General features: G+C 38.4%; 1 protein-coding gene across 1 annotated transcript in view; it reads right to left on the minus strand.

Annotated features, from left to right (window-relative positions):
- The window catches only part of CCNI (cyclin I), a 43,736-nt gene that overhangs the window by 6,687 nt on the left and 9,111 nt on the right, over positions 1-27,938 (minus strand). Inside the window, exons 2-6 of the mRNA XM_055433981.2 lie at positions 24,495-24,650; positions 6,091-6,219; positions 3,209-3,283; positions 2,918-3,058; positions 2,134-2,364 (exon numbers count right to left, since the gene is read on the minus strand). Of these exons, the coding sequence (XP_055289956.1) occupies positions 2,134-2,364; positions 2,918-3,058; positions 3,209-3,283; positions 6,091-6,219; positions 24,495-24,608 (690 nt within the window). The 5' untranslated portion in view covers positions 24,609-24,650. The remainder of the gene's footprint in view (positions 1-2,133; positions 2,365-2,917; positions 3,059-3,208; positions 3,284-6,090; positions 6,220-24,494; positions 24,651-27,938) is intronic.

A 27,938-nucleotide genomic window follows, 5' to 3' on the forward strand; every position in this document is an offset into this window, starting at 1 on the left:
GTTTTGTGTGTCTCTGAGAAAGTCCCAAGTTCTCTGGGCTGCAGCTATAAAATAAAGGAGTTGAATGATCTGATTTTTAAGAAGGTTCCTTCAAATTCCAAGCTTATAATAATACCTGGGGAGAACAGTTTTGGTGAACACTTTCTTTTAGCACCAGAAGACTTAATAGAGAATAAGCAGATTCTCTAGTGTTCTTCAATAAAGAACAAGCCATCAAAGCTACAGAATATACGTGCTATTTACAATATTCTTATTTACGGTTCAAAGCTTGTCCTTTCTCAGTGCTAGTAACTCTTCATACAGCAAATTTTCTCTGCACTAACTTGGAAAAAGGCACAAAGACAAAGTCACGGAGGCATTTAGAGATATGGCCTTCATTCCAATAAAGAAGAAAAATGCAGGAGATTCTCTTAATGTCCCTTCCCCCATTTCTGCAGTCTCATGTAAATGATTCATTCAACTTCCTTTTCTAACACTCAAGGTAGGCAAAGTAAATGCTCTGTGTCACACTGTTCCCTTAAGTGGTAGTTTTTGATGTTAGTTTCTAAAAATTCTCACTAAATAGCAACTAACTCCCAGGGTTTATTTTCATTATAGCATCATTTCAATGAAAAAAAAAAAAACATTTCTCAATTATTTCAATCTAACATATGCAAGTAGAAGAAGGTATCTCCTTGTATGGAGAAATAGCCTATATTACACTAACATCATGTGTCCCAGGGAAGGAGAACAAGCTGAGCTATGCTAAACCAGAATAAAACACATCTAAGAGGAATAGAGCTCTAGTTGATACATTGCTCTGACCATCATCATCGTTCTGTTATGAAAAGACAGCCCTTCTCTGCTCACAAACTAAAGCATGAAATTCTCAGAGCTGAGAGGCTGCCCTGAAATATATTTTATATGTCTGCTAACTTTTTTCTTGATCTGTTAGCTTTTACGGCTTCTATCAACTGTAACTGTCTTACAAAATACCAAATTCAAGTATTATTCTCATTTTTCTTTTAGTATTAATTCTAGAAACTAGAATTCTTTAGTAAGTTTTATCAGCTCAAAGATTGAAGCTGTTTGTTGAAGTTGGTTTATATATTACATAATGTTTTTTAAGCTCAGAATTTAGCAGTCTCTTCTCTAAATAAAATTTAATAAAATAAGTCACAATAACTATTGCCAAATGAGAAAAAACAGGGACGTATAAAAGTGGAAGTAGGCTCATAAGTGTTATTATGGACTCATTTGGCTAAGGGGTATGGTCTGCAGCAGATCTAAACTCGTAGGTTCCATTTAGTGACATGAACAGAACCAGTAAGGATCCTCTCCAAGTAGTTGCTAACAGAGTAACTATTACTAACTTTTCATTTAAATTTCAAATTTTCATTTGAATGAGAATTTTCTCCACTAAATTTTTAGTTTTTATATAAGATAGTTGATAAAAATTTAACCAACCTCAAACATTTTATATCAATTTGCAGATAAAGCTACTCACCAAACTTAGGCAACTACTTCAGAAAAGTCCTGGAACTTCAGGAATATACTTTCTGTTTGCCAAACAATTCGTTCTCTAGCCAACAATAAATTATCTGCTTGTCTAAAAAGCAACTTCTTGCAATTTGTTTTTGCCTTATCTTTTTAAAAAAATGAGTAAACTACAGAAGTACTGTAATGAAACCTAATATGTAGGAAGGTTCTTCATACAAAACCAATGGAGAATATATTAGCAAGAATCTTAGTAACCTTTTAAGATTAAGATTTTCAGCAACCCAGAAGGTTAGATGGTTAGACAGCATCACCGACTCAGTGGACATGAATTCTAAGCAAACTCCAGGAGGGAGTGAAGGACAGGAAAGCCTGGTGCTGAAATCCATGGGGTGGCAAAGAAGGTGGACACGACTTAGTGACTAAACAACAACCGAGAGGGAGGGATGAAAAGAATCGGGAAAATGCTGTCTGGGCTTTAAGAGAGGAAAAAAGACATCTACCCTATACTTCTAAAGTGTGAAGTAATGCTTCGTCTGCCCTTAAAAATGAGCTGCTGTTACAAGATTAAAATATCTCTTAGTTTTGTAACTATCTGCTAATCCTATTTTCCCAGTAAGAGAAAAATGAATGCCATTTAATTAGACTGACACCTACCTGTGCTTTCTGAAGCAGTTCAATTGTAAGAGGAAGCCAATCAGGAATGAGTTTCTCCATTTCCAGACTAACCATCGCCAGGGCAAGCATGGATCCTTTGAATTGCAGAAGCTGGCTGCAGGCCATACAGTGAAGTAATTGTTTGGTAAGGAATGCCAAATGTTGAGATGGGCTCAGACTGGGCAAACTGAAGAGTAACTGAGGCCTAGTTGATACTGTAATGGCATGGAACTAAAAAAAATTAAAAATTAAAATTAAAATCACAAGAACATCATTCTAGTTACTTAAATGTCTAGATAAGCTATGTACAGAAGTTGATGTAACCTCCTCAGGTATTACTCAATTTCTAATTTTGCATTTTTAAATTCAGTGATTTGACATATATCTTAATTTCTAATTTTTCCTTCGCTAATTGCAGTAATTTTCCTTTTCCTAAAAATCAGAACAACAAAAAAGACTTCCTTGGTGGCTCAGGGGTAAAGAATCTGCCTGCCAATGCAGGAGACATGGGTTTGATCTCTGATCTGGGAAAATCCCACATGCTGTAAAGCAATTAAGCCTGTGCAGCAGAACTATTGAGCCTGTGCTCAGCCCAGGAGCTGCAACTACTGAGCCCACCCGCTCCATAGCCCCTGCTCCCCAAAACTAGAGAAAAGCTGGAACAGCAACAAAGACTCAGTGCAGCTCCCCACCCCCGCCAAAAGAGTGGGCAATCTACTTTTCAAGTTACTAAAATAGGACTATATACTCAAGTAGGAAACTGAAAGACTTCATGTGAATTTACAATGTGAAGAAAATCCAATGGTGTGGCTGTGTGAAGATCCCAATTCAACTTATCCAGAATAATTCTCTCCATCCGCAGAATTTCAGATGAAGAACAGCCACAGAAACTGTCTCTTGCCAACACCTTCAGTACTGGGATTCTCTATATAAAGCAAAAGGGGAGGAGGCAGGGAGGGCAGGACAGAAAAAAATAAACTCATTTTTTCAGTTTTTATTTTGGTAAACAGAAAACAAGCTAATAAATGGATAAAACTTTCAACAAAGAGGCATGACTAATCTTGAAAATAATTACCTCGTCTTCCTCAACAGTCTTGGCAGCCAGGAAAAAACAGCTGATTGCAATACAACTCAGGTATTTTGGGTGGGCCTAAAACAGGGAAGAGAGAAAAAGCAACTTCAGTGACTTGTCAAAAAGTTAAGAGAGTTTATTTTTTGAAACTAGATATGCAGACTAGGCAAGAATGCACACAACTCTGCGGAATTCAAATTAATCTGGGTCTCATTCACCGCTTTCTAGGATCAGAGATAACTTATAACCCCAGCCATATTACACACGCTACGGAAATAGTAAGATCAGTCCCTTGCAAGTTCAACCAATGCTGGTTAGCCAAAGCTAATTTCTATCCATCAGAGGTGAGCTTCATTTTAGAAGACATTTTTTTACTTATAAAACTCCCCCAGTTAAAAATATTATTTGTGTATTTTTAAAGCTGGTTTTATTCTCTTTATCTGTCATATCAGTTAAGATTAACATAGGAGGTGTTAGGTGAATTAAGAAAGGAATATAAAATGAAGGCTATTAATATATTTTACATACTTTACAAAGTGACAACATGCTAGCAAATTTTCTAATTAAATGTTCACCCCAAAAATTATATATTCAAATTCCATGATAAGAATGAAAGGCTCCTAAATATATACAGAATCAATCAAGGTGGGGAAAAATCTTTCTTGGATTTGACACCTTTAAGAGGGCTCGAGTTTGCCTGTTTTCCTTATCTATAATAACTTTCTACCCTACTGGCAGAGTAAGAGTTTGCCAATCCAGTTTTAAATAATCAGGACAGGGATTTCCCTGGAGGTCCGGTGATTAGGATTTGGCGCCTTCACTGCCGTGTCCGGGGTTTAATCCCTGGTTGGGGTACTAAGATCCCACAACTATGTGGTGTGGCCAAATGAATAATCACGATAGTTTAGCCTTGATTAAGTATTTAATAAATAGGCCAGCCAACAACCAATGCCTCATATAAGTGGCATACAGACTAGGAATCTTCCATCCTTCTTCCTGTATAAGAAATAAAGTGTTAGTTGCTCAGTCATGTTCAACTCTTTGCACCCCATGGACTGTAGTCCACCAGGATCCTCTGTCCATGGAGTTCTCCAGGGAAGAATACTGGAGTGGGTTGCCATTCCATTCTCTATGGCATCTTCCAGACCTGGGATCGAACCCAGGTCTCCTGCATTGCAGGCAGATTCTTCACCGTTTGAACCACCAAGGAAGCCCATATGAGAAATAAAACCCAGTTCAATTCTATCAATATTTTAAAGTAATCATTAATCTTAATCAGAATATTATGGCTTAGAAAGCATTGCCATAAATGTTACATCTTGCTTTACAGATGAGAAAACAGTCTCAGAGGTTAACAGAGATACCACAAGTAATCCAGAAAGTGAAGTCAGATCTGTGGCTCTGACAGTTTTTCAGGTTCTCTTATTTCTCCATGTGTAACAACATATCAACCCCATATCCTTGAGGAAATCAGAGTTCATTACAGACAGTCCAACAGTTGGCAACTTTGGGTAGGCAATGAAACCCCCAAATCAAGGGCACCAATAATAAACAGTACTATAAAGAACCCCAACAGCAAATATGTGGCTTTTTTTTTTTTTTTGGTTGAACAGTAATTTTCAATCCTGGATGTACATCAGAATCATCTATGTAGTTTCTTTATTTAAATAAAAATGTCCAGATTTCACCTACTAGAGATTCAGATTTAGTAGGTCTGGGATAGGGCTCAAGGTCTGTACTTTTAAAGTTCATAGCACCTCTTTCTGCACACCTGGACCTGAGGCTCCATTGTTATTGCAATCCTTTTATGGTCTGCTTTAAGCACCTTTAAACTATGAATACATTTTAGATGAATTGTTTCAATATAGATTAGCCATCTCTAAGTAAGCATCTGATGCTAGTAACATCAGGACACATGGTCTCCTTCTCTGTGAAAGGGAGCTTAGCTAGAGTAGGGGAACAGGGAGAGGGGAGGAGGACTTGATGCTGAAATAACTGTTGGCATCTCAGTTAACCCAGGCTTCAGGCAATTAGGAACATCATAATTTAAGTGTCTCAAAAGTAGAAGTCTGAAACATAAAAAAGTAACTGAGTGGCCACCCAAATTCTTCCACTCCGAAATTCTTTGGCTTCTGTTTGTTATCCCAAACAACAAAAAATACAGTACCCTCAGCACTGAACTCACAGTTCCTGCAACATATATATTCCTAGGGATACAAATGATAACTGAATTGCTTTTCTGTTTCATGTCTTGCTATTGAATAAATGCTGACTTTCTGCTTTAAATCTGCTAAGGGCCTACCATGACCGATTTCACATCATATAACCAATGATATATTATACCAATAGGGATAACATAAAACTTATCTGTAATGCTGCCATTGAACAAAAATACACCAAAGTTATGTATAACAGTTCAGTTTTCATCTTGTTATACTCCAAATGTATGCTGCTAGAAAGTACTTATATGCTATTCAGAAAACTACAAAAAAGTCAATAAATAAGTAGTGACAGAAAAATATGCAATAGGCTTATTATACTTTTTTAGTTTGATTCACTATTCACAACTAGCATTCAGTGTGTTAAAAAGATGACTAAACTTTCTACCAATGCTATATGGTTTGCACTAAGAGATAAAAAATTTCATTGGTTAAGTATAAGCTATGAATACTTACAGCCAAAAGAAAATTACAGAATATAATCAGAAACATTTCTGAAGACTTAAAGCAATAACAGAAGACATCATGTCTTCTTACAGATATATATATCTTTAAGAAGGTTTTCCACTCCTTTCCACCTTGTAGAATATTCTACTAATTGCCCCTGGTGCAGCATATAAACCATTAAAACAGAAGTTGTATGTAAGTATATTCTAGAATATTTACCTTTACAGTAGCTAAGAACCTATCCAAAAGACTGCTAGCCAAAGCAAATGTTTCTGGGTAAAGGTTGAATTGGTACTTGAGTTTGGCCAGCCACTGAATCACTTCATCTCTCTGGGATGGAGAAACATTCTATAAGGGAACAATTAAAAAATAAAAGAGAACAAGTTTCAAGTTATCATCAAGATATATTTGCAATTCTCACTTATAAAAGGTTATTTAGCAAATGCTATGGAATATGTGTTTACATGTTAGAAAATGTTTTTAAGTTTATTCAAAATCTAACAAACTTGAGATAAAGGAAGATAAAACCTTATGTATTAGTTGCCGTGCTGTGCCTAGTTGCTCAATCGTGTTTGACTCTTGGCAACCCTGTGGACTGTAGCCAACCAGGCTCCTCTGTCCACGGGATTATCCAGGCAAGAATACTGGAGTGGGTTGCCATGCCCTCCTCCAGGGGATCTTTCCAATCCAGCTGCAGGCGGATTCTTTACCGTCTGAGCCACCAGCGAAGCTAGGTAGATGCTAGATACTTTTCCAGTAGAACAACCTAAATATCTCCAGACATTTCCTTTTTTATTTATTTATTATTGGAGGCTAATTATTTTACAATATTATATTGGTTGGTTTTGCCATACATTGACATGAATCCGCCCCGGGTGTACATGAGTTCTCCCTCCTGAACCCGCCTCCCACCTCCCCTTATCCTCCCTCTGGGTCATCCCCGCACACCAGCCCTGAGCATCCTGTAATATGCATCAACCCTGGACTGGTGATTCATTTCACATATGACAACATACATGTTTCAATGCCATTCTCCCAAATCATCCCACCCTCACCCTCTCCCACAGAGTCCCAAAGACTGTTCTATACATCTGTGTCTCTCTTGCTGTCTCGTATACAGGGTTATCATTTGCATCTTTCTAAATTCCATATATATGCGTTAGTATACTGTATTGGTGTTTTTCTTTCTGGCTTACTTCACTCTGTACAATAGGCTCCAGTTTCATCCACCTCATTAGAACTGATTCAAATGCATTCTTTTTAATGGTCGAGTAATACTCCATTGTGTATATGTACCACAGCTTTCTTATCCATTCGTCTGCAGATGGACATCTAGGTTGCTTCCATGTCCTGGCTATTATAAATAGTGCTGCAGTGAACACTGGAGTACATGTGTCTCTTTCAATTCTGGTTTCCTCGGTGTGTACACCCAGGAGTGCAATTGCTGGATCTCTCCAGACATTTCCAAATGTCTCCTTGTGAGCAAAACTGGCCCCAGTTAAGAACCCCATGCTGATGTAACACAGTAATAAATATCTCAACCAGAAAAAAAAAAGGATATCACCCAAAAGTTGATACCCGAGACAGCTCACTTCAAATTACTTTACAGATATACCCTTCTGCTACTTTGGTAAATAAATAACTGAGTCATTCACACAGTTTTTAAAGTAAGTGAAGCATTGTTCTTTTTAATATGAAATCAGAGAATTAAAAATGTCCCAAGTACTTCTTTTCTCAATCTATCATTTGAGTCATTCCAGTATAACTATAGAAAATATAAAACTCGTATAACCTGGCTATGGAGTACAAAGTTGACTTAGTTACTGTCAGTCATAACTAAGCAAACATCTTTATTGATCTTCAGCTTTTCAAAAGCAAACAATATGTAAAGGATGGGAAGAGTGAAATGGTTCCTCACAAAACGAAGAAAATGTTTGCAAATCATATATCTAATTAGGTACTTATATCTAGAATATGCAAAGACTCCTTACCGTTTAATAGAGACAGAAACCAAATTTTAAAATGAGCAAAGGGTCTTAAATAGATATTTCTCCAAAGAAAATACCCAATTCGCCAATGAGCACTTGAAAAGATGCTCAACACGATTACGTATCAGGAAAACACAAATCAAAATCAAAAGACAGTATCTCCTCTCACCCACAAAAATGACTACAATAAAAAAAATTAATAACAAATTCTGGCAAGGATATGGAGGAATTAGAACCCTCATTCATTCACCTGGTAGGAATGAAAGATGGTACAGTTACTTCAAAAAACAATCTAGCAGCTCCTCAGAAGTTTAAACACAGAATTATCACATGGCCCAGCAATTCCACTCCTAGGTATATACCAAAAAGAATTTAAAACAAGTATTCAAACAAGTATTTGTACACTAATGTTCACAAGTATTTGCACACTAACGTTTATAGCAGTAACTATTCATAATAGTTAAGAAGCAGAAACAACCTAAATGCCCATCAATTGATGAATGGATATAAATAAAGTGTGATATATCCATACAATGAAACGTTATTCATCAACAAAAAAGAATGAAGTGCTGGGATTTTCCTGGTAGTCCAGTGGCTAAGCGGAGAAGGCAATGGCAACCCACTCCAGTACTCTTGCCTGGAAAACCCCATGGACGGAGGAGCCTGGTAGGCTGCAGTCCATGGGGTCGCTAAGAGTCGGGCACGACTGAGCGACTTCACTTTCACGCACTGGAGAAGGAAATGGCAACCCACTCCACTGTTCTTGCCTGGAGAATCCCAGGGACAGAGGAGCCTAGTGGGCTGCCGTCTTTGGGGTCGCACAGAGTCAGACACGACTGAAGTGACTTAGCAGCCAGTGGCTAAGATGTTGAACTCCCAATGCAAGAGCCCAAGTTCAATTCCTGGTCAGGGAACTAGATCCCACACGCTACAACTAAGACCTGGAGCAGTCAAATTAAATAAATAAATACTTTTTAAAAAAACCGAATGAAGTACAGACATGCCAAAACATGGAAGACCCTTGAAAACAATATGTTAACTGAAAGAAGACAGCCACAACAGACCATGTATTATATGATCATGTTTATATGTAATGTCCAGAGTACACAAGTCTAGAGAGATGAGCAAAATAAAGGACAGAAATAGTACGGACCTAACAGAAGCAGAAGCCACTCCAGTACTCTTGCCTGGAAAATCCCATGGATGGAGGAGCCTGGTAGGCTGCAGTCCATGGGGTCGCTAGGGGTCGGACATGACTGAGCGACTTCACTTTCACTTTTCACTTTCACACACTGGAGAAGGGAATGGCAACCCACTCGAGTGTTCTTACCTGGAGAATCCCAGGGACGGGGGAGCCTGGTGGGCTTCCATCTATGGGGTCACACAGAGTCGGACACGACTGAAGTGACTTAGCAGCAGCAGCAACAGAAGCAGAAGATACTAAGAAGAGGTGGCAAGAATACACAGAAGAACTATACAAAAAAGATCACAACCAAGATAATCACGAAGGCGTGATCACTCACCTAGAGTGAGACATCTTGGAATGTGAAGTCAAGTGGGCCTTAGGAAGCATCACTATGAACAAAGCTAGTGGAGGTGATGGAATTCCAGCTGAGCCATTTCAAATCCTAAAAGATGATGCTGTGAAAGTGCTGCACTCAATATGCCAGCAAATTTGGAAAACTCAGCAGTGCCACAGGACTGGAAAAGGTCAGTATTCACTCCAATCCCAAAGGCAATGCCAAAGAATGTTCAAACTACTGCACAATTGCACTCATTTCACATGCTATCAAAGTAATGCTCAAAATTCTCCAAGCTAGGCTTCAACAGTATGTGAACTGAGAAGTTCCAGATGTTCAAGCTGGATTTAGAAAAGGCAGAGGAACCAGAGATCAAATTGCCAACATCCACTGGATCACAGAAAAAGCGAGAGAATTCCAGAACACCTAACTTCTGTTTCATTGAATATGCCAAAGTCTTTGACTGTGTGGATCACAACAAATTGCGGAAAATTCTTAAAGAGATGGGAATACCTACCAGACCACCTTATACGCCTCCTGGGAAACCTGTATGCAGGTCAAGAAGCAACAGTTAGAACCACACATGGAACAACGGTTCCAAATTGGGAAAGGAGAACATCAAGGCTACTGTCACCCTTTAACTTATATGCAGAGTACATAATGCGAAATCCCAGGTTAGATAAAGCACAAAAGCTGGAATCAAAATTGCTGGGAGAAATATCAATAACCTCAGATATGCAGATGACACCACCCTTATGGCAGAAAGCAAAGAGGAAGTGAAGAGCCTCTTGATGTGAATAAGCTGGCTTAAAACTCAACATTTAACAAACTAAGATTACGGTATCCGGATTCATCACTTCACGGCAAATAGATGGGGAAACAATGAAAATAGTGACAGACTTTATTTTCTTGGGCTGCAAAATCACTGCAGATGGTGACTGCACCCATGAAATTAAGACGTTTGCTCCTTGGAAGAAAAGCTATGAGAAACCAAGACAGCATATTAAAAAGCAGAAACATTACTTTGCCAACAAAGGTCCATATAGTCAAAGCTAAGGTTTTTCCAATGGTCATATATGGATGTAAGAGTAGGACCATTAAGAAGGCTGAGCACCTAAGAATTGATTCTTTTGAACTGCAGTATATTAGTTACAGCATTTAATATCAATATCCAATATTCTCTTATTTATTAAATAAAATTTTTACAATGTCATCACACCACAAATCTATATAATCAAATTAAGGTTTTAAAGTTTAGGTAACACTGTTACAAACTAATAGTAATTTTGGAATTAAGTTTTCTCAATTCCTGAGAATAAGAAAATTTAGTAAGAATAAGAGAATTTCTTTCTAAGGCAGCAAACAGACGTTAACTATCTTAAATGGGCCATGATAACAGACTGACAGTCCATTAAAAAGAAAACTAAACTGAACAGGAATAAATGAAAGATACCAGGGACAAAAGATGAATATACATTTAAAGATGATGAAAGGATACTGAAGGGGAAATTAATTTGAATTTATCATTAGAGATTACTAAACAAACTGATTATTAGCGTTTTAATCTTCCTACATATTAAAGTTTTGGGTATTAGACTTAATTTTTAAAAGGTACATACTTTAAAGCAATATTTATTTACTCTTCAGTTTTGTAGGAACCATAAAAAACAAAAAAAAACCTAGTAATTTTACATAATTTACTACTAATAAATAGAACAGATATATGTAAGTACTACTGTCAAGTAAACACAAAAAAGTACAGAAATGCCTCCATGATTAGTGGAAAAGGCCATTTTCAGTAAGTGAGGGTTCCAGACAAGTAAAGGTTTAACCTGAGCACTTCAGGATTTACCATCATAAGCATTGTGGATGGAAATCTCTTTAAAAATATATTATTTATCTCATTCCTCAGAAAGTATAGAGACCACAGCTTAAACCTTTTTCCTGATCACTCAGAGTCAACTTTATTAAATTAATTCCTCTATCACAGAGAGATGTATTAAGAGTTATTAAAGGATGAAAGGCTGTACATCTTGACAATGGATCTCCTCAAATAGGTATTTCAGCTAGAATTTCTTCTCCCCTTCCTCCTGGTTTTCTTCAGCATTGCAAGGAGCAGTGCCAGGTGCTCTGTGTAACCTGATACTGCACTGGCCAGTTTCCTTTATTCCAACTCCTCTTTCTGTCAATTTTCAGCTTTGGCCCAAAAAGGAAAGTATTTCTTTGTGGCCAAACCAACTAATCACACATAAATAATTTTTATATTTAGCTCAACTCAGTTATCACTGGTATTTATGATGGTTAATGCCATATATATTTGCCTCCTGGTCAATTCCTTCTGTTATATAAAAACTGATTCTAGAATACTACACAAGAAACACTGACAAGAAAATGAGACAAAGATGGTTTACAACCTTTTATATTAATATCTCACCACCAAACTGGTGTTCAGACTATGAACAATAATTTGAAAACATCTGATACCAAAGACATTTAACTGAGTTCATATTAATGAACATTAAGTGTGGATCATACATACGACAGGCCATGGGAACACAAGAATGAAAATCTCCCTGTTTAAACTTTAAAGCAAAGCCTCATGATGAGGCAAACAATCAGAAATCATTAATAAAATACGGTAACATCAGAGCAGAGGTATGCACAGGATGAGGGGAGAACACTGGAAGGGCGCCTGGCCGTGTGGGAGTAGGACAAAAGGCTCTGGGAGAAGACAGCAACTACCTTGTATCTTAAGGGTGAGGGCAGGGGGTGATCACTCGCAAGGCAAGGAAAAGAACTAAGCATTTTAAACCTGTGGACTTCACTCTGAAGGATAGGACTGACGGCCACCTGGAGGCGACCGATGTCAACACAGTCACCTAGCACTAAGCTCCTCAGACCTGCAAATAGAGATCCAGGTGGAGGGAGAAGACGCTAGGACAGGCACTCCCACAACCAGGGACACAGTTCAGTGAATCGAAAAGAAACGTAAGGCTGCTCACAGGACTGAAGTTGTGGGCTTGAAATGCTTGGGGTATACGGGTAACAGGAAAACAACGTCCTAAAGAGACTACTTTCCAACTTGACAGAGGAACCTGAAGTTAGGTTATTAAAGCCAGGATATTAAAGCCAGCAGTTGGATCCTCACTCTCACAGGAGTCTGAAAAAGTCAGCAAAATACTATCCGGATCTATGGCTTCTCTAGAGGTAGGAGGAAGTAGACACAGCCCTACAGCTAGTCCCTGGGTACTAGTTTTAAAATATTCCATTTTCTACAGAGCCGTGAGGTGTTACTTTTAAGAGCTGGACCAGGAGCCCCTAAAGGTCCCTGGGAACCAACTGAAGCAGCCACAAAACTTTTAGATGGAGATAATTAAACATTCAAGAGAAATTAAATTTCTACAAAGGGGAGCTTTTATCTAAAAATGCAACAACAAACAAATGGCAATGTTAATTAAGCCATCCGAACAATTCAATGACAATGAAATAAATTAATACAAGGAGAGGCAGATGGTGATACAATCTGATGAAAGTGGGTAGGCTTTTAGGGACGTGAAAGAACAATGATCTAGAGAAGCAATAAGGAGCAAAAACAGCATTAATTCAATACCTTCAGGTCAGAGATATAGGGGGGAAAATCCCTAAATAACAGATTACATTACATAATGTGACTATCTGTGTTTGACATTAAACAACTAACACAAACATATAACTGTAAGAAGTCTCACAGAAGACGGACATAATGTGCCGTAAGGAGAGGTAGAACACACGGGAACACAGCTAAACAGAAATTTACATATTACAGCTAAGTGATTTAACTTGTGTGAAACACACAGAATGCAAATGGCAGTTAAATGTTAGTTTTGTCCTTTCCTTCCTCTAAAAATACCTAGTGCTTTGTGATGCCAGAAGAAACAAATTTACAAAACATTATAAATAGTTCTTTCAAACCAATTATAATGCAAATAATTATGAAAGAAAACATGGCACTCTTTGGACTTTAACATGCTTTGTATTAAAAAATCTGAGAATGGAGCCAAGAAAGCATTCTTGGAAGGCTAGTATTATCATTACTAGCCAAAACTAACAGAAACCAAAAAACCCCCACAGAAGATAAGTTTGCAAAGACTTACTCGTATTTCCCGATCAAGAGATCTATTTTCTCTTATATGGATTGCTCAAATAGGGTTAAGAGAATTCAGTATAGTGGTTGAACAACTAATCCCAAAGAGAATTTATAATGGTTTGATTCAACATGGTAAAACACAGAGCTTTGTGCTATTCTGATTATTAAAACACAAATTCTGTCTAGCATTAAACTCTAAAAGGTTCACCATTACCTAAAAGATGAAGTATAATCCCCCAGGCAGGGCACACAAATCCCTCTCTGACCTACCTCTCCAGCCTCACTCACCTTCCATCCCTTTCTGCCTTTCAATGCATAAGAGCAATACTTCTATCTATGGTTTCTTCCTTGCTCCTGTAATGCGATTTTATATCACTGCTCCCTCTGGTTGAAACACACTTCTCGCTCTTTTACTTGCTTTTTAATTTATCCTTTAAGAGCTTTTTCAACCATCACTCCCTACCACTTTTCCTGATAACTCAAATCAGGCTAAGTACTTTTCCTGTGCTCCCACACCATCTCCTGTCACAACTGATCAATACCCTTTTAAAAAATTACCTTGCTGCTTTTGGCAATGACTGAGTAGGGAGCAGCAAACCTACACTTCAGTGAGAACAGCTAGAAAAGCCACTAACAATGACAGAAAGGCATCAGAACTGCTGGGACAGCCAGGCCTTGTGGAGCCGAGATTCCAGAGAGGAGGTAACAATTAGAGAAGAGTCAACACTCTGCATAGCTTCCCCTTTCAGGCATCTGCCCATCTTGTGAGTATGGCAAGAGGTGTAAAGTATGAGCAAAGAAACCAACAGAGTTTTTGGGAGTCAAAATTTGGTGACTTGAAGAGCCAAGAACCTAGCGGGAAGAGGGAGGGTCAGAGATCTGAACGTGACACTCAGCTGATTTTCCTCTTAATTAATTTTCTGAATGAAATCCTGAAGTTGGGAAGGACAAGGATCTAAGTGGCTAGGCAGAAAGTCTCTGAAAAGTAAGTATGAGCTCAGGGAAGAGTGTAGCACCCTTCAGGAATAAGGGCACTAGTAAACACTCCAAGCTCTCAGCTGGAATCCCTGGCTACTCTCTAGAAGTTGGGGACAACCAGAAACAGATGAAGTCATACTCAACAGCAACCCAGCCTCCCATCAGCACAGTCCATCAATGGATTCAAGCTTCTTCTTCAGTTTGCCCACCACTGGGAAGACTGACCCCTCCTGCAGAATAATAACATCTAGAGCCTCTACAATTTCTCATGATATTCAGCAACCAATCAAAAATAACCAGGCATGACAAGACAAAGAACCAAGTAATCAAAAACAAGGGAGGAAACAAAGGGGGACAACAAAAAGATTTTGGTCTTTGCATCATCACAAAAGGACTTGATACACAAACAGAGAGGAAGGAAGACAGATGAGAAGATGAAAATGTTCACTAAAGAAATGAAATCTATAAAAAATCCAAAAGGGAAATTTTAGAACTGAGACATGTCACAACTCAAATTAAGAACCTAATATGAAATCTAACAACAAACTTAGCAAGAGTAGACAGCGATGCTTTATAGTGCTGCTGCTGCTAAGTCACTTCAGTCGTGTCCGACACTGTGTGACCCCATAGACGGAAGCCCACCAGGCTCCCCCATCCCTGGGATTCTCCAGGCAGGAACACTGGAGTGGGTTGCCATTTCCTTCTCCAGTGTGTGAAAGTGAAAAGTGAAAGTGAAGTCGCTCAGTCGTGTCTGACCCTTGCGACCCCATGGACTACAGCCTACCAGGCTCCTCCATCCAGGGGATTTTCTAGGCAAGAGTACTGCAGTGGCTTGCCATTGCCTTCTCTGGCTTTATAGTGCTAAATGTATTAAAAAAGAAGAAAACATTTCTCTTGAGATAAACCATTTATCTCTCAAGATAAAGAACAGAAAATTATACAAAGAGTAGAAATCATGGAAAAAGAGCAAAACTTGAAAAAAAAATGTACAATAGGGAAAAATCAACAGAACTGAAAGACTGACAGACCTCTAGAAAGAGTGATCAAGAAAAACTACATGCCAACTAAGAAATAAAAAAGGGAATGTTAAAGAGAATACTTTGAGTAACTTTAAACAAATAATTTGAAACTTTAGATGAAATGAATTCCTTAAAAAACACAATTCACCAAAACTGAGAAAACATTTAAATGAAGACCTGATTAGCCTCATACTTACCAAGGATATTAATTAGTAAATAATTTACCCACGAATAAATCTCTAGGCCCCAGGGGCTTGGAAGCGAAACCATCCAACATTTAAGAAAGAAATAGTATCAATTTAAACAAATGGAGAGGACTGGGGGAAAAAAAGCAGGAATAATTCCCAACTCATTTTACAAAACCAGCATAACTTTATCATGAAAATCTAACAAAGGCATTAAAAACCAATCTTACCCATGACCTTATATGCAAGACTCCTAGCACAAATGTTAATAAAATCCAATTATGTGTAAAAATTCAACACTTATTCATGAGAAAAAACTCCAAGCAAACTAAGGCAGAGAAAGGAATTTCTTAATCTGATAAAGATTAAAAAATATATAGCAACTATCAGTGTTAATGGTAAAATATTGAAAGCTTTCTCCTCAAATGGAGACTTCAGCACTATTCTGGAAACCCTAGCTAATTCTGAAAAACAGGAAGAAAAGAAAGTTGTGAGGACTGGAAAGAACAAAATAAAACCATGATTATTCACATTTGACATGAGAGAGTATAATACACAGAAAATCATAAAGACTCTGCAAACTACTAAGTAAGTTAATTTAGTATGGTCTATATAAAAATCTACCAGCATACAGAAGCAAGGACATACAAAATTTAAATGATACCATTTGTAATAGCCTCAACAAGTCTCAAATACCCAGGAATAAACCTAAATTATCAAACATTATTAAAAGAAACTGAAGACCATCTTTAAAGAAAAATGGAGAAATACTCTATGTTCATGGATTAGAAGACTAATTATAAACATGTTTATTCTTCCCCAAATCAATCTACAGATTCAGTAAAACCAAAACCCCACAATTTTTTTTTTCAAAACTGAAAAGAGTATTAAAAGTATTGATATATACAGAAGAGCAAAGGGCTTAAAATAGCCAAGACAACTGTTAAGAAAAAAAAAAGAACAAAGTATATGCTACCAATGACATTATTATGCTACAGTAACTGAGGCAGTGTGGTATTTAAGAGAAGTGAACAGATCAATGAAGAGAGGCAAGAAACTAACCCACAAACGTATTTACTCATACACAGCAGTCACGTCATTAATAACAAAAATACATTATGGGGCAGTGGCTGCTGCTGTATTTCAAATCAATAGTACTGGCTTTCTAAATGGAGAAAAAGTATTCTTGATTCCTACTTCACATCATATCACAAAGGGAAAAAAATTTTTTATTACTCCGGGTGAGGCAAACATTTCTTTAAAAGGACTAAGCAAAAAGGAAAAAATTTCTGATATTTGACCACTAAAAATTAAGATCTTCTATTTATCAAAAGTCAACATATACAGAGCTGAAGATACGTGTAATACACAGAGCCTGCAAAACAAAAAACTTCTAACAATTTATAAAGGAAGTCAACAGAATCCAGGTGAAAGACATGAACACACATTTCACCAAAAAACAGTCAATGGCCAATTAGCACATGAAAAGCTGAATTTCATTAGCTACCCAGGAAATGCAAATTAAAACCCAATGTGATACTATAACACACTCACCAGAATAACTAAAATGAAAAAGATAGACAATATCAAGGTTCACAAGGATGCAGAGCAACCTGGGACTTTCATACTCTGCTGTAAGGGTAAAAAGAAAAAAAAATGGGGTGTAAAAGTGGTATAACAACTCGGGTAAGTAATACAATTGGTGGTATCTGCTAAACCTGAGAATACACACATTCTAGGTTCTAGCAATTCCACCTCTAAGAATACACTCAACAGCAATGTACAAGACATACACAAAAACGACTCTAATGACCATCAATAGCAAAATGGATAAATGAATCCCTACGATGGGATCTTATACCAAAAAAAATAAAATAATAATGCTGAGCAAAGAAGCCCAGGACATATTTCATTATTCCATATATAAATGTAATTCAAAACAAAGAAAAATTGATCTCTGATAATAGGATAATGTTTCTTTGTAGGGAAAATATAGATGATGGTAAATATAAGACACAAGAAGAGCTTCTGAAGGTGCTGGTAATGTGGTTAGTGTCATTTTGTGAAAATATGAGTTGCACAGTCTATGATCTATATATCCTTTAAGAAACTGTTTACTTACGGAAAAGAAAAAACCAACCTAGGGGCAAAACAGATGTATTTATTTACCAAATCTACAGATGGTACAAAAATGACAAAGTTAATATATTAGAGCCAGACATTCTGGAATGTGAAGTCAAGTGGGCCTTAGGAAGCATCACTAAGAACAAAGCTAGTGGAGGTGACGGAATTCCAGTTGAGCTATTTCGAATCCTAAAAGATGATGCTGTGAAAGTGCTGCACTCAATATGCCAGCAAATTTGGAAAACTCAGCAGTGGCCACAGGACTGGAAAAGGTCAGTCTTCATTCCAATCCCTCAGTTGAAAGACAATGCTAAAGAATGCTCAAACTACCGCACAATTGCACTCATCTCACACACTAGCAAAGTAATGCTCAAAATTCTCCAAGCCAGGACACAACAATACGTGAACTGTGAACTTCCAGATATTCAAGCTGGTTTTAGAAAAGGCAGAGGAACCAGAGATCAAATTGCCAACATCTGCTGAATCATCGAAAAAGCAAGAGTTCCAGAAAAACATCTATTTCTGCTTTATTGACTATGCCAAAGCCTTTGACTGTTATTCTGGATCACAATAAACTATGGAAAATTCTGAAAGAGATGGGAATACCAGACCACCTGACCTGCCTCTTGAGAAATCTGTATGCAGGTCAGGAAGCAACAGTTAGAACTGGACATGGAACAACAGACTGGTTTCAAATAGGAAAAGGAGTATGTCAAGGCTGTTTATTGTCACCTTGCTTATTTAACTTACATGCAGAGTATATCAAGAGACACGCTGGGCTGGAGGAAGCACAAGCTGGAATCAAGATTGCTGGGAGAAATATCAATAACCTCAGATATGCAGATAACACCACCCTATGGCAGAAAATGAAGAAGTACTAAAAAGCCTCTTGATTAGAGGAGAGTGAAAAAGTTGGCTTAAAGCTTAACATTCAGAAAACAAAGATCATGGCATCTGGTCCCATCACTTCATGGCAAATAGATGGAGAAACAGTGGAAATAGTGGCAGACTTTATTTTCCTGGGCTGTAAAATCACTGCAGATGGTGACTGCAGCCATGAAATTACAAGATGCTTACTCCTTGGAAAAATATGACCAACCTAGATAGTATATTGAAAAGCAGAGACATTCCTTTGCCAACAAAGTCCATCTAGTCAAAGCTATGGTTTTTCTAGTAGTCATGTATGGATGTGAGAGTTGGGACTATAAAGAAAGCTGAGCACCGAAGAATTGATGCTTTTGAACTGTGGTGCTGGAGAAGGCTCTTGAGAGTCCCTTGGACTGCAAGGAGATCCAACCAGTCTATCCTAAAGGAAATCAGTCTGGAATGTTCATTGGACGGACTGATTTTGAAGCTGAAACTCAAATACTTTGGCCACCTGATGTGAAGAGCTGACTCATTTGAAAAGACCCTGATGCTTGGAAAGATTGAAGGCAGGAGGAGGGGATGACAGAGGATGAGATGGTTGGATGGTATCACCGACTCAATGGACATGAGTTTGAGTAAACTCCAGGAGCTGGTGATGGACAGGGAGGCCTGGCGTACTGCAGTTCATGGGGTTGCAAAGAGTCGGACACGACTCAGCGATTGAACTGAACTGAATATATTAGATGATGATGATGTTTAGTCACCAAGTCGTGTCTGACTCTTTGTGACCCCAAGGACTGTAGCCCGCCAGGCTCCTCTGTCCATGAGATTTCCCAGGCAAGAATATTGGAGTGTGTTGCCATTTCCTGCTCCAGGGATCCAACGTGCATCTCCTGCACTGCAGGTGAAGTCTTTACTGCTGAGCCATCAGAGAAGCTCCAATATATTAGGTAATAATTTTAAAGCTAGAAAAATGGGCCAGCATCAATTTATCAACAGATAAACATCAACAATTTAAAATTTAGTTAAGAATAAATATGAAACAGTGCACCTAAGTCAAAAACTTAAAAAGTACATTTACGATAAGGGAAATTCTCCTTAAAAGCAGAGAAATAAAACAGAAAGGTTTTAAAAACAAGTTCAGTATAATAAGCCAACAACAAGACATTGCTGCCAAAACAAATTTTTTTTTAAAATTTAGGGCTATAGTAATGAAACGATCAAGCCAAAATAAAGTGAGGTAATAGTCTCACTCTACTGCTCATTAATGAGCACAACTCATATGTCATGATTTAAGAAACATGGTAAAGACAGTGTATGCAGAGGAAAAAAAGTAGATGGTAAAAAGGGAAACCTTGCCAAGTGAAAAATGGTTCAAGAACAAAGGATATATAATTGAAAGAGAGGACTTTTCGAGCTTAACAGGATTATAAGTAGACAATACAGAACAAATTTATTCTGTACTGCTTCAGTGTACCAAATTAGAACCAACAGGTAGCCAATAGAAAGAAGCAGTTTTCAGGTTCAATTCAGGAAAAAATCTCCAATAACTGGTAGAGCTTTTCTACGGTGGAATGGACAAAGTAGAGGATCACTCATCAGAGATGTCAAAACTTTTTTTTATTGTGTGATTAGACCAAATCAGTATTTCCCAGACCTGACTATGTGGATCACAACAAACTGTGGAATATTCTGAAAGAGATGGGAATACCAGACCACCTGACCTGCCTCTTGACAAACCTGTATGCAGGTCAGGAAGCAAGTTAGAACTGGACATGGAACAACAGACTGGTTCCAAATAGGAAAAGGAGTATGGCAAGGCTGTTTATTGTCACCTTGCTTATTTAACTTATATGCAGAGTACATCATGAGGAACGCTGGGCTGGAAGAAGCACAGGCTGGAATCAAGATTGCTGGGAGAAATATCAATAACCTCAGATATGCAGATGACACCACCCTTATGGCAGAAAGTGAAGAGGAACTCAAAAGCCTCTTGATGAAAGTGAAAGAGGAGTGTGAAAAAGTTGGCTTGAAGCTCAACATTCAGAAAACAAAGACCATGGCATCTGGTCCCATCACTTCATGGGAAATAGATGGGGAAACAGTGGAGACAGTGTCAGACTTTATTTTTTGGGGCTCCAAAATCACTGCAGATGCTGACTGCAGCCATGAAATTAAAAGACGCTTACTCCTTGGAAGGAAAGTTATGACCAACCTAGATAGTATATTAAAAAGCAGAGACATTACTTTGCCAACCAAGGTCCATCTAGTCAAGGCTATGGTTTGCCCAGTGGTCATGTCTGGATGTGAGAGTTGGACTGTGAAGAAAGCTGATCACTGAAGAATTGATGCTTTTGAACTGTGGTGTTGGAGAAGACTCTTGAGAGTCCCTTGGACTGCAAGGAGATCCAACCAGTCCATTCTAAAGGAGATCAGTCCTGGGTGTTCATTGGAAGGACTGATGCTAAAGCTGAGGCTCCAAAACTTTGGCCACCTCATGTGAAGAGTTGACTGACTAGAAAAGACTGATGCTGGGAGGGATTGGGGGCAGGAGGAGAAGGGGACGACAGAGAATGAGATGGCTGAATGGCATCACTGACTCGATGGACGTGAATCTGAGTGAACTCCGGGAGCAGGTGATGGACAGGGAGGCCTGGCGTGCTGTGATTCATGGGGTCGCAAAGAGTCGGACACGACTGAGACTGAACTGAACACATATTAACAAAGTGAAGTTAAAGTTGCTCAGTCATGTCCAACTCTTTGCAACCCCACGGACTATACAGTGCATGGAATTCTCCAGGCCAGAATACTGGTTTGGGCAGCCTTTCCCTTCTCCAGGTGATCGTCCCAGCATAGGGATTGAACCCAGCTCTCCCACACTGCAGGCAGATTCTTTACCAGCTGAGCCACAAGCCCAAAAATACTGGAGTGGGTAGGCTATCCCTTCTCCAGAGGATCTTCCCTATCCAGAAATCGAACTGGGATCTCCTGCATTGCAGGCGGATTCTTTACCAACTGAGCTATTCCAAAATTATGATTTTTTTTACAATACAAATTTCCATAGTTGCCACCACAAGCCCACTAGGTCTGGGAGAGGAATCTGCAGGACACCTCCTGGTGATTCACATACACCTAGCAGCCCAGTGGTTCAAGATCCTACATTTGGAAACACAAAATTAGATGGAATTTAAGTTTAAGGATCCTTAGATTTTCAAAATTCTAATGAAAATCATCTTTATATAAACAGCTTGAGGCAGATTTATCTTTGTATATATTAAAAAAAAGTGTATATGAAAGTACATGTCACTTTAACCAGTCTTCAATTTTTTTCTCCTGAATTTGTAACAAAATTGTTGTGTACTTGAAAGAACTATTAATATATAAAAGAACTTCTCTAGTCTGAATGAATTATAAAAAAAAAGATAATAAACATTCATTTAACAAACATTTACTGTGAGCCAATTATATGCCAGTAAACTAAAGTCAAATCATCAGGAAATTATAATATTGTGTGCTATCATACGTGAAGAACAGAGTGCTGTAGAAGCAAACTGAAGGGAAGTGATAGATGTATAATATTCTTGCATGATCACTCCGTCCTAAACTGCAAGACAGCAGATGAAAATTTTAAGAAAATGACCTTGTAGTAGTGTTTAGGTGAAAGTAGAGGTGAGGAGAAGAAAACTAGAGAAAAAGCTTAAAAATATTTTCTTTTTCTGCTTTAACCAGAACCAAAAAAAGAAGCCTCCCCCCAAAGAAAAAGTTGGTTTAGAGATAAGACTATTTCTCTTATGCAAAGAGTGAAAAATGAGGGAAATCAGTTAGAAAAAATTGTGAAAAGGGAAGTAGAAAAACCGGTCCCTGAGAGCTGGAGAAGAAAATAAAAGAATTAGAACAGATAAGTGATCTTGAGGTTCTTCTGTCAAGCAACTCAAGCCCCTATAGCTCTTCACTTCTATCTCTCTCTTATTTCCTAGCAGAATCAGACCAAACCCACATACATTTTATAAGAACTAAGTAGGACTTCTAGGATTCCCTGGTAGCTCAGATGGTGAAGAATCCGCCTGCAAGGCTGGAGACCCAGGTTCAATTTCTGGATTGGGAAGATCCCCTGGAGAAGGGAATGGCAACCCACTCCGGTATTCTTGCCTAGAGAATTCTGTGGATTGAGGGGCCTGGTGGGCTACAGTCTATGGAGTCACAAAGAGTCAGACACGACTGAGTGACTAAGCAGGGTTTCTATTTGGCATTATCAAAGACAAAACCTCAAACAGATCCATCTTACAAGTTCTGATACTGTTCTGTTCTCGGGTATTATGCCTTACTAATATCTGTTAAAATATCTATAAAAATAGGTCAGATTAAGTGATAATATAGCAATATACTATAATCTTGATAGAAATCACCTTCTAAGACCAAGTTATAAAAGTTTATCATGCATGTTGGTTGCATGCTGACTTGAGATAATAGCAAAAAATGGTTCTAAAAGCAGATGTAATAAAGCTTTGAGGCTTATTAGAATGTCAGAACATAAGAGCAGAAATTTCTGTTTTTCTCACAGTTGTATCCCCAATGCTAGAGTAGTGCTCAGAATATCACACTTAACAAACATTTACCGAATGACTGAATCACACAAGCATACAAAAATAAAAAGTATAATGGGAAGAAAACTGCCTCAGGTTCAAAATTATAACTCTACTACTTACTCGTTGAAATCCTGAGCAATTTGGGACTATTGCCTTTTTCAAAGGATCAAGTGTGTGCGATCTTATGGACTATATAAGGGAAGCCCTCAAAGGATCAAGTGAGATATTAAATGTATTTGATAGCACATGCAAATGCTCCTAGTATAAAAGGCTTTCATTCAGATTAAATAATTTTCCAATTCCCTAAATGACAACTAAGTAACACTAAAAGCAAAACATGCATTTCTTCAGCTTGTGGGAAAGAAGATAAAAGTAGGCTGGAATTAGAAAAAGCACATAGACATCAATAACCTATGGTGTGGTGGTTTAGCGCTAAGTCATGTCTGACTCTTATGACCTCATGGACTGCAGCTCACTAGGCTGCTCTGTCCATGGAATTCTCTAGGCAAGAATACTAGAGTGGGTTGCCATTTCCTATTCCAGGGGATCTTCCCAACCCAGGGATCAAACCCAAGTCTCCTGCATTGCAGGGGGGATTCTTCACTGTTAAGCTACCAAGGAAGCTTAGATATTGTCATTTGCTTACACACACTGAAAATTTATTGGCCATTATTCTTTATCCCAAGCACAGAGCTAGGTACTAGGGATAAAAGATGTGTAAAGACATGTTATACCAGTAAATCTTGGGGAGTAGACATATTCACAGCTATTTGTTAAAAAAAATAAAAACTCTAATTATATGAAATTTCTAAGAGAAAAGGCATATAGCCGACAGTAATTAAGAGGTAAGCTGCTGATTATCTCCCTAGAAGTTTTCGACATTGACACGACTTTAGTAGGTTATGTAATTCTCTACTAATATTTATGAAAGAACAAGTTTTTGGTCACTAAAGATAAGGATGTGATTATGTTCAGCCTCTAAGGTGAGCTATGTATCTAGAAATAAAGAAGGCCTCCTACTCTAAGTATTGTGCTACAAGGAAAGGGAAGGGTCATACTTATTTTCCTAAAGGTGTACCCAGATAAAACAAAAAAGCAAACAGTTCATTTTTTCTCATATAACGAATATCTTTAATGGTACATATTTCTCCAATGCAGTGTCAAGATACTGTTAACATATGACAGTGGTAATAAAAGCCACCTATCTAGAGTGAAAAGAGACATCTTTACCTGATTTGTAGGTATTTTCGGCACATTCACTTTCCACATCTGGGCTTCCCTAGAGATTGCCTTTTCCAACAGGAAAGACAATCTCTGGTTTTCCAAAGGCCCTGGAAACTTCATGATATCCTATGGATCTGCCTGCACCCAGCTTGATGTAGCTACCTATAAAAGCAAATATAAAACAATGTTCTATATTTAATTACACATAGTGAGTGTAGCATTGTATAAATACGTTGGTACTTATTAAGCAATTCATAAAATAAAAATGTTATGAGGCAATATAGAATTTTACAACTCTTTAAAATACCATATATTAAAATGTTTACAATAATCATCAGTTATCTAAAACGTTCTCCCTTTAAATCTGAAATTCAGTTATAAAGAGATAAAAACATGACCATATAATTGACAGAATCTTTGGACTTTGATCAAAACATCAATATGTCAAAACTAAGCCATAGGCTTTTTAAACTAGAAATTTTTAGAAGTAGTTGTCCCAAATATTCCTGTTTAAAATCTAATCAGAGAAGGGCTAAGCAGTCTCTTCATTAAAAAAAATAAAAATAAAAATTTCCACTTAGTATGAAACTATCCCCTTAAGTATGAAACCATCCTGAACTGTGCTTCCCAATACGGTATCCACTAGCTACACAGTTCAGTTCAGTTCACTTCAGTCGCTCAGTTGTGTCCGACTCTCCGCAACCCCATGAATCACAGCACGTCAGGCCTCCCTGTCCATCACCAACTCCCGGAGTACACTCAAACTCATGTCCACAGAGTCGGTGATGCCATCCAGCCATCTCATTCTCTGTCGTCCCCTTCTCCTCCCGCCCCCAACCTTTCCCAGCATCAGAGTCTTTTCCAGTGAGTCAACTCGTCGCATGAGGTGGCCAAAGTATTGCAGTTTCAGCTTTAGCATCAGTCCCTCCAATGAACATCCAGGATTGATCTCCTTTAGAATGGACTGGTTGGATCTCCTTGCAGTATAAGGGACTCTCAAGAGTCTTCTCCAGCACCACAGTTCAAAGGCATCGATTCTTCGGCAATCAGCTTTCTTCACAGTCCAACTCTCACATCCATACATGACCACGGGAAAAACCATTGCCTTGACTAGACGGACCTTGGTCGGCAAAGTAATGTCTCTGCTTTTTAATATACTATCAAGGTTGGTCATAACTTTCCTTCCAAGGAGCAAGCGTCTTTTAATTTCATGGCTGCAATCAGCATCTGCAGTGATTTTGGAGCCCAAAAAAATAAAGTCTGACACTGTTTCCACTGTTTTTCCATCTATTGTCCATGAAGTGATGGGACCAGATGCCATGATCTTTGTTTTCTGAATGTTGAGCCTCAAGCCAACCTTTTCACTCTCCTCTTTCACGTTCATCAAGAGGCTTTTGAGTTCCTCTTCACTTTCTGCCATAAGGGTAGTGTCATCTGCATATCTGAGGTTATTGATATTTCTCCCGGCAATCTTGATTCCAGCTTGTGCTTCTTCCAGCCCAGCGTTCCTCATGATGTACTCTGCATATAAGTTAAATAAGCAAGGTGACAATATACAACCTTGACGTACACCTTTTCCTATTTGGAACCAGTCTGTTGTTCCATGTCCAGTTCTAACTGTTGCTTCCTGACCTGCATACAGGTTTCTCAAGAGGCAGGTCAGGTGCTCTGGGATTCCCATCTCTTTCAGAATGTTCCACAGTTTATTGTGATCCACACAGTCAAAGGCTTTGGCATAGTCAATGAAGCAGAAATAGATGTTTTTCTGAAACTCTCTTGCTTTCTCCATGATCCAGCGGATGTTGGCAATCTGATCTCTGGTGCCTCTGCCTTTTCTAAAACCTGCTTGAACATCTGGGAGTTCACGGTTTACATACTGCTGAAGTCTGGCTTGGAGAATTTTGAGCATGACTTTACTAGCGTGTGAGATGAGTGCAATTGTGCGGTAGTTTGAGCATTCTTTGGCATTGCCTTTCTTTGGGATTGGAATGAAGACTGACCTCTTCCAGTCCTGTGGCCACTGCTGAGTTTTCCAAATCTGCTGGCATATTGAGTGCAGCACTTTCACAGCATCATCTTTCAAGACTTGAAATAGCTCAACTGGAATTCCATCACCTCCACTAGCTTTGTTCGTAGTGATGCTTTCTAAGGCCCACTTGACTTCACATTCCAAGATGTCTGGCTCTAGGTCAGTGATCACGTTATCGTGACTATCTTGGTCGTGAAGATCTTTTTTGTACAGTTCTTCTGTTTATTCCTGCCACCTCTTCTTAATATCTTCTGCTTCTGTTAGGTCCATACCATTTCTGTCCTTTATCGAGCCCATCTTCGCATGAAATGTTCCCTTGGAATCTCTAATTTTCTTGAAGAGGTCTCTTGTTTTTCCTATTCTGTTGTTTTCCTCTATTTCTTTGCATTGATCACTGAGGAAGTCTTTCTTATCTCTCCTTGCTATTCTTTGGAACTCTGCATTCAGATGCTTACATCTTTCCTTTTCTCCTTTGCTTTTCGCCTCTCTTCTTTTCCCAGCTATTTGTAAGGCCTCCTCAGACAGCCATTTCGCTCTTTTGCATTTCTTTTCCATGGGGATGGTCTTGGTCCCTGTCTCCTGTACAATGTCACGAACCTCCGTCCAGAGTTCATCAGGCACTCTATCAATCAGATCTAGTCCCTTAAATCTATTTCTCACTTCCACTGTATAATCCATAAGGGATTTGATTGAGGTCATATCTGAATGGTCTAGTGGTTTTCCCTACTAGCTACACAAATAGCTATTAAAATCAGAACTGAATAAAGTTAAAATTCCTCAGTCACACTAGCCATATTTCAAGTAATAAACTGCTACATGTGGCTAGTGAATATTGCACTGGACAGTACGGAAAAGGAACATTTCTATCAGGGCAGTAACTTCTACTTGACAATGCTGATCTAGAAAGCTCAACAGTAAGGTAACTAACTGGCACTAGTGGTAAAGAATCCACTTGCCCATGCAGGAGACACAGAGATGTGGGTTTGATCTGTGGGTTGGGAAGACTGCTGGAGGAGGAAATGGTAACCCACTCCAGTATTCTTGCCTGGAAAATCCCATGGACAGAGGGGCCTGGCAGGCCCCAGTCCACAGGGTTGCAAAGAGTCAGTCACAGCTGAAGTGACTTAACATGCAAGGTAACTGGCACTCTAAAATGAGCAAGTCTAAAAAGCAAAGTCTAGATCAGTGCAAAGCATCTGAGAGATGTTGCTACATTAAAGTTAAAAAAAAAAAAAGGAAACCACAGAGATTTAACTGTTAAGTAGAAAACTGGAGACACTGTGGAAGGATGTGGAAAAAAAACGTAATTAGATTTGATGAAAGTGCCAAAGAATTGATGCTTTGGAATTGTGGTGCTAGAGAAGACTCTTGAGAGTCCCCTGGACAGCAGAGATCAAACCAGTCGATCCTAAAGAAAATCA

This window comes from Moschus berezovskii, chromosome 5 (genome assembly GCF_049115385.1).
Source record: "Moschus berezovskii isolate FMDL1 chromosome 5, NW_MosBer_1.0, whole genome shotgun sequence".
Taxonomy (NCBI): domain Eukaryota; kingdom Metazoa; phylum Chordata; class Mammalia; order Artiodactyla; family Moschidae; genus Moschus; species Moschus berezovskii.